The 6,000-nt window shown below is 50.6% G+C and overlaps 1 protein-coding gene across 1 annotated transcript; it reads right to left on the bottom strand.

The window, feature by feature from the left end:
- Positions 1-268: 268 nt before the first annotated feature.
- Positions 269-969, bottom strand: LOC107527047 (ribonuclease 7-like). The gene has a single exon (XM_016199667.2). The coding sequence runs from the start codon at positions 955-957 to the stop codon at positions 487-489; it is 471 nt and encodes a 156-aa protein (XP_016055153.2). The 5' UTR covers positions 958-969; the 3' UTR covers positions 269-486.
- Positions 970-6,000: the final 5,031 nt, after the last annotated feature.

Here is a 6,000-nt window from a genome sequence, read left to right as displayed (position 1 = left end):
TCCAGTCTATGCCACAGGGGACTCCTGTGGCTACACCACGAAACACATGCAATGCTATGTTTGTCTGCACAGAGGCCACCTCACTGCCACGTCAGAGCTGGGGAAGATTTCTATTAGGAACAGAAAGAGCTCTGTCCGTAAATCCCACGCACCCCCTCTCGCACGGATTTCCCCCTCTTGCCTTGCTGCCATGACAGGTGGGGCAGGGGAGGCCGTACAGGCACAGACCAGGGAGCCCCCGCCCCTGAGCTTGCTCAGCTCCTCTCCTGGGATAGGTTTCTGGGAAAAGAGCAACGAAAAGATAAAAGACCATCTCTTCTGGAGCTTAGTCCAACAAAGTATAGACCTCAGCTGCTCCTCAGAAAATCCTGAGCTAGGAAAGGCCCCAAGAAATGAAGGGAAGAGAACCTTCTGTGCATAGGAGGAGCGGTGCAGAGGCCTGGAGAGGAATGAGAGCACAGCCCAAGAGGGAGAAAGGCTGGACACCTAAATGACTTTGTCCAAGTGCACAGGAACCAAGTGGAATTTTCCAGAGTCCCCTTTCTGGGGAGGGTTACAGGCTATGATGTAAGAAGCCTTCAGTTTCTTCTCTTTGTAGTTGCAGTTTGGGTACTTCCCCGAGGTGAGCTGACAGTTGGTCAGGGACACGGGCCCTTTGCTCCGGTGGCAGTTTTTCTTGCCGTTCTTGCAGGCTGTGATGGGGGCATGGCAGGTGGCGGCCACACTGGGGAAGGATTCGTGCAGGAAGGTGTTGAAGTCTTTGCAGTGTTTCGTGTGCCTGTTGATCTTGCCCATCGCCACTTTGCATGCCTGGGGGCTGGGCTGCACGTGCTGGGTTTCAAACCACTGAGCTGAGGTCATGTGTTTGGGCTTGGCACTGACTGGGACCTCGGCCACCCACAGCCCCAGCAGCAGGAGCAGCAGCAGAGGGCAGAATCTTGCTCTGGCTGGAGCCATCTCTCTTGGGGGGAATAGTCAGAATGGAGGGCTAGGTCCCTGGGGGCAGAGAGCAGGTGGGGTTTAGTTGAGACACGAGCCTCCTTGTCTCTGCTCCTTCTACCTAATCACCATTTCCCTTCCCTTTCTCACCCCGGGGTCTCACCCCTTTCTCCCCCTTTTGTGCCATCCCTACTGTGACCCCAACCCCTAACCCTATGCCCCATCTCCCTCACCCTGTATCCCCACCTTCCTTCGTTCTGGCCCTCTTGCCTCCCACTTTGTTCTGTCTTCTCTCTCCCAAGTCCCATCCTGGTTGTGTCCCTGTGCTCCTATCCTTTTCTGTCTCATCCCCTCCATGACCCCATCCCCGGCTCCTCCGTATCCCCATCTTGTGCCTCCACCCCCAGCATCACTTTTTCTTGCCCCGATGCCTGTCCCCATCCCCCCCCCATGGAGTCCCTCCTCTGTCCATCCTGTCACTCGCTGGAGCGCCCTCTCATTTTGTCAGAGCCCATCTCTTCTCCATTCAGTCTCCTCACCTCTTCGCTGGTCCTCACGCTGCTGCTGCCGCTCCTGCTCGGTGCACTGAGGATGCAAGTCCCAGCGCTGGGCCTCAGCTCTCTGAGGGCCTCTTCCCAGGCCTGCTCCTTAAAAGCTGGCTCGGGCTCCATTGCGTCAGTTTGGGGGCGGGCTGGGGAGCAGTCACGCATCAGGAAATGAATTGGGTGCGTGCCTCTCCGCTTACATGTCCCAAATAAGCTGATAGCTATGGCACTAGTGTACCTGCCTAAACTCGTTTGGCAGTGAGAAAGCTTGAATCTTCCCACTCAAAGGCTAGATTTGGCCCCTGGCCGCATGATTTTAATGACTCTAATAAACACCTGATCCAGGTGGCAACCCAAAATGAATTTCAGGGAGAGCTGTCATTTATCTCCTATATACACCTCTGCTTCAGGATTCTGGGAACAACCGATCACTGTGGTGATGAGTTGCTTTTTCTCGGACCTGAGATACAGATAGAATAGTCTAGAGAGTTGCTTTGTATGGTTTCCTGTCGTCAGGACTGGCTGCTTATCTTTTGGAGGAGATAGAGAAGACGGGGGAGTGGGCGAATTATTGCATCACGGTGCCCAGCACCCATCCCAACGCAGTTGTTCCACGGTGACCTGTTCTTCTGGCTCTCTCACTTCCAGGTGCTGAGCAAAGCCACCTGGCTCTGCCAGAAGAAGGCACCCAACACCTCTCATCCTTCACTCTTCCTCTCCCTACTTTATTAAAATTTGTAAAACTTAAACATTGTCCAAACTTGAAAATGTTGTTGCTGGTGGTGCCTTGGGCCTTCCTTTACCTTTTATGTCCTGCTCCTTGTAGCAGTGATGTCTGTGTGAAAAACTTGGGTCAGTGCTGCTCTGGGGGCTCCAGTGAGCTTGGCATGTGGCACTCAGAGCCAGGACACTGAGGCAGAGAAGCATCACTCTAACTGGCTGGGAAGGCCTGGGAAACTTGGATGAAGAACAGTATTTTTGTTTTCAGGATTCACTGTAAGTAGTGGGTGATCTCAGAATACTGGGTTCAGGTTCATTCATGTAGTCAACAAATTTTTGTTGAGTTCCTACGGTGTGCCAAGGTACTTGGAATATATCAGTGAACAAAAGAGACAAAAATCCTACCTTTGTGGAGCTTACATTTCATTATGGGAAAGACAGTGTACACACACACAAACACACACACTTTGCTCAAAGTGATAATTGCTAAGGAAAAAAGTAAACAGGATGAAAGTTGGTAGGTAGTGATTTTTAAATAAGGTCATTGCAGTAGGTGACTCTGGGACAAAGACTTGAAAGTGAGAGAGTGAGCTTGTGCTTGCCTGGGGAAAATGCCCCAAGTAAGGATAACAGCACTGCAAAGGCCCCAAAGCAAATGGACACGCTTGGGGTGCTGGAGGAACAGCCAGGAGTCCAGTGTGGCTGGAGCAGGGGAATGATGAAATCAGAGAGGGATCAGAGGCCAGACCATGGCAAGCATCAGAGGCCGTTAGGACTGAGATTCTGCTCTGTGCGGTGAGGAGCCCTGGGATGGTTCTAAGCTGAGGAGTAAAAGGCCTATGTGTTTAAAGATCCCCGGGCTGTTGTGTGGATTGCAACCATAGAGAGGCCACATAAACCATCTTGATCATGAGGTTTGTGTTCTGGTCCAGAAGTTAGGATTTCGAGTCAGGAAGATTTGAATGTTTGTTTTGAGGCCAGGGGACCTCATTTTAGTAGAGGGAGAGTGCGGCCGTGGGTCCCGAGGATCTTCCGAAGAAAACCTGGTGTTAGAGATGGGAAACACCACCAGATGGCAACAGAGAACCAGGAGCAAGTTTGTGGCTCACCCTTAGTGAGGCCTTGGCTCTAGGGACAGCACTCACTGCTTTGTTAAGGTGCCTGAATCTCTGCAGTTTGAACTTCTGGATAGAGAATTATGTCTCTGCTGCTGTAGAAATGCAAATGTGTGGAGATAAAATCCCTGGTTTAAAGCCGACCGTGGATAGAATGCAGATCAGCACAGCCCAGCCCAGCCCTGGACTGGAGGCTGGAGTTACAGGAGGGGGTGGGAGGCCAAGAGCTCATTTGAATTCCTCACCCAGGCCGCTTCTCACTTCTCATTATTCCAGAGTGAGATGTTTCCAAACCGCGACTCCCACTGCCCCCTGCGCTTGTGTTTTCCTGTCATTGTAATTATCCTAGTTTGCTCACTCCATTTTGCTGGGCTCTCCAGAGGCTGCCTTAGTGCTGTGTGAAGGTAAAATAAACCCAGCCCTCAGGTCACAGGGAAGGGAGAGTAAAGGTTTGGGTTTGCACATGAAATCTGAGTTGAACCTACCCTCTGCCCGATTCGCGCTGAAACCCGTACTTTTATTTATTTGTTTGCTTAAACCATCCAGCTTCCAAGAGCTGCTTCCCTTGGCACTCGGTAAGATCATTTTGCCACTTTTCCTTCACAACATGCATGGGGCAAGAGGAAAAGATGGAGGAAGGGGGAGACAAGGCTGGGGAGAACCAAAGGAGTCAGGCATCAGGCCCAGGGCTGGTCAGGGAGTCCGGCAGGAGGGAGAAGAGAAAATTGAGAGAAGGGGGAGCAGACAAAATGGTGGGAGAGAAATGGGAGGGAAGAGAGCCCCTCCCACAAGCAGCCTTTATCTGGGGGCAGGAGGTAGCTCCTTACCCCAGCCTCCTTCCCATTCCATCACCAGTCACTGCTCTTGGCCTTTCTCCGCAGGCCACTGGCGTGTGTGTGTGTGTGTGTGTGTGTGTGTGTGTGTGTGTGTGCGCGTGTGTGTGTGTGTGTGTGCGTGTGTGTGTGTGTGTGTGTGTGTGTGTGTGTGTGTGAAGTCACTGGGGCGAGTGTTGTGAAAACCCCAGCAGTGCCAGGTGGAACTCTGCCTGTTTTCCCCACAGGACAACAGCTGCCGCTTCCTCTAACCTGCGCTGAGGGGTGGGGAGGCTGGGAGAGAGGGGGGCTGGGCCTGGACAGGTGCCCGCCCTTCAGAGCCCAGCTCCCTCTCCCCGAGTTCCACACAGCCTCTGGATATCCATGGAAAGCCCGTGAGAGTTTCCATCCAAGCAGGGGCAGATCAGAGTTCTGTGATCCTGACTTTGTTGCTCCTAGGGTAAATAAAGGTAATGGATTCAACTGCATAGACAGGGAAAGTGAAACAAACAGCAAATTGGGGTCAGATGTGGAACTTTTTTTGGGTCTTTGAATTCTCATGACCTTTCCTGAAACAGCTGTGGGTCTAGAGGAGGCAGTACTGACAGAAGGTTGGAATCACTGGTTCCCAGGCCAGTGTGTTGTTGAGTCAAGCCAAGAAGTAAGAGAGGGGAACCTGACCTGGGCTTGAGCCCTCCCTTACGAGGGGCCATTGTCAGCTCCCATTTACACACAGAATAAAATATAAATTCCTTAGCCTGATATTCAAGGTCTGCCACAATTTGGCAAACTTGTCTTTCCAGCTTTCTCTCTGACTTCCACTGAGTGCCTCAACCCCAACCAGGCTGGTTTTCTCTCTTTTTTCTTTTTTTAAATTTAATATCAGAGAGAGGAAGGGAGAGATAGAAACATCAATGATGAGAGAGTCATTGATCAGCTGCCTCCTGCACGCCCCCCTTGGGGATTGAGCTGGGAACCAGGCATGTGCCCTGACCGGGAATCAAACCGAGATCTCCTGGATCATAGGTCGATGCTCAACTGCTGAGCCATGCCAGCGGGACTTTTCTTTTTTTCAGATATACCTTTCATAATTCTCTTTATCTCCACTTAACTCAACTGTTTCTTGAGACCCACCACAAGGTTCCAGAATGACCCTTACCCCCAAAAGTTGCTCAGATTCTCCCAATTTAGAGGGATCTTTCTCACCTCTAAATTCCCACATTTACTGTCTTTAAGATGTATAACTTTCTGCCTTGAATCACTGGTTATTTCTTCAAATGGATTTATTATTTTCCTCCAATTTAGAGTCAATTCCCAGAAGACAAGGATCATTTATTACACTTCTTCATTTTTTTAATTTTAGAGATAAGGAGGGGGAGAGAGAGAGCGAGAGAGAGAGAAACATTGATTGGTTGCCTCCTGCACATGACCTGATTGGAGACTGAACCCACAACCTGGGTATGTCCCCTGAGAGGAAATTGAGACAATGCTCCAACCAACTGAGCCACACTGGCCAGAGCTGTTATATTTCTTTTGTACCTCCCAAAGGATACAGTATAATGCCTTGCAGATAAGTGACCCTAACCGATTCAGCTTCTGGGTTAGAAGGTATTCACTCTGCCCCTGAATGATCCCAGTCTCACATGGGGACATGACCAGTCCATAGTGTTGGTCAGCAGATTGTGGAACTGACAGTGTAGCTCCTAGACATCAACCCCAAGGTTGAAGTGAAGCTCTGATAAGAAGCAATCCTTTAGGTTCAAGGACAACCCAGGAATTGTCCATAACACAGTATGCTGTTTAAGTAATTTGAGTTTAACAGGGCAAAAAGTGATTCCACTGAGACTGAGGTGAGCTCATTCCGGGAAA

This window comes from Miniopterus natalensis, chromosome 1 (assembly GCF_054644295.1).
Source record: "Miniopterus natalensis isolate mMinNat1 chromosome 1, mMinNat1.hap1, whole genome shotgun sequence".
Taxonomy (NCBI): domain Eukaryota; kingdom Metazoa; phylum Chordata; class Mammalia; order Chiroptera; family Miniopteridae; genus Miniopterus; species Miniopterus natalensis.
This window is presented reverse-complemented; position numbering and strand designations above follow the sequence as displayed.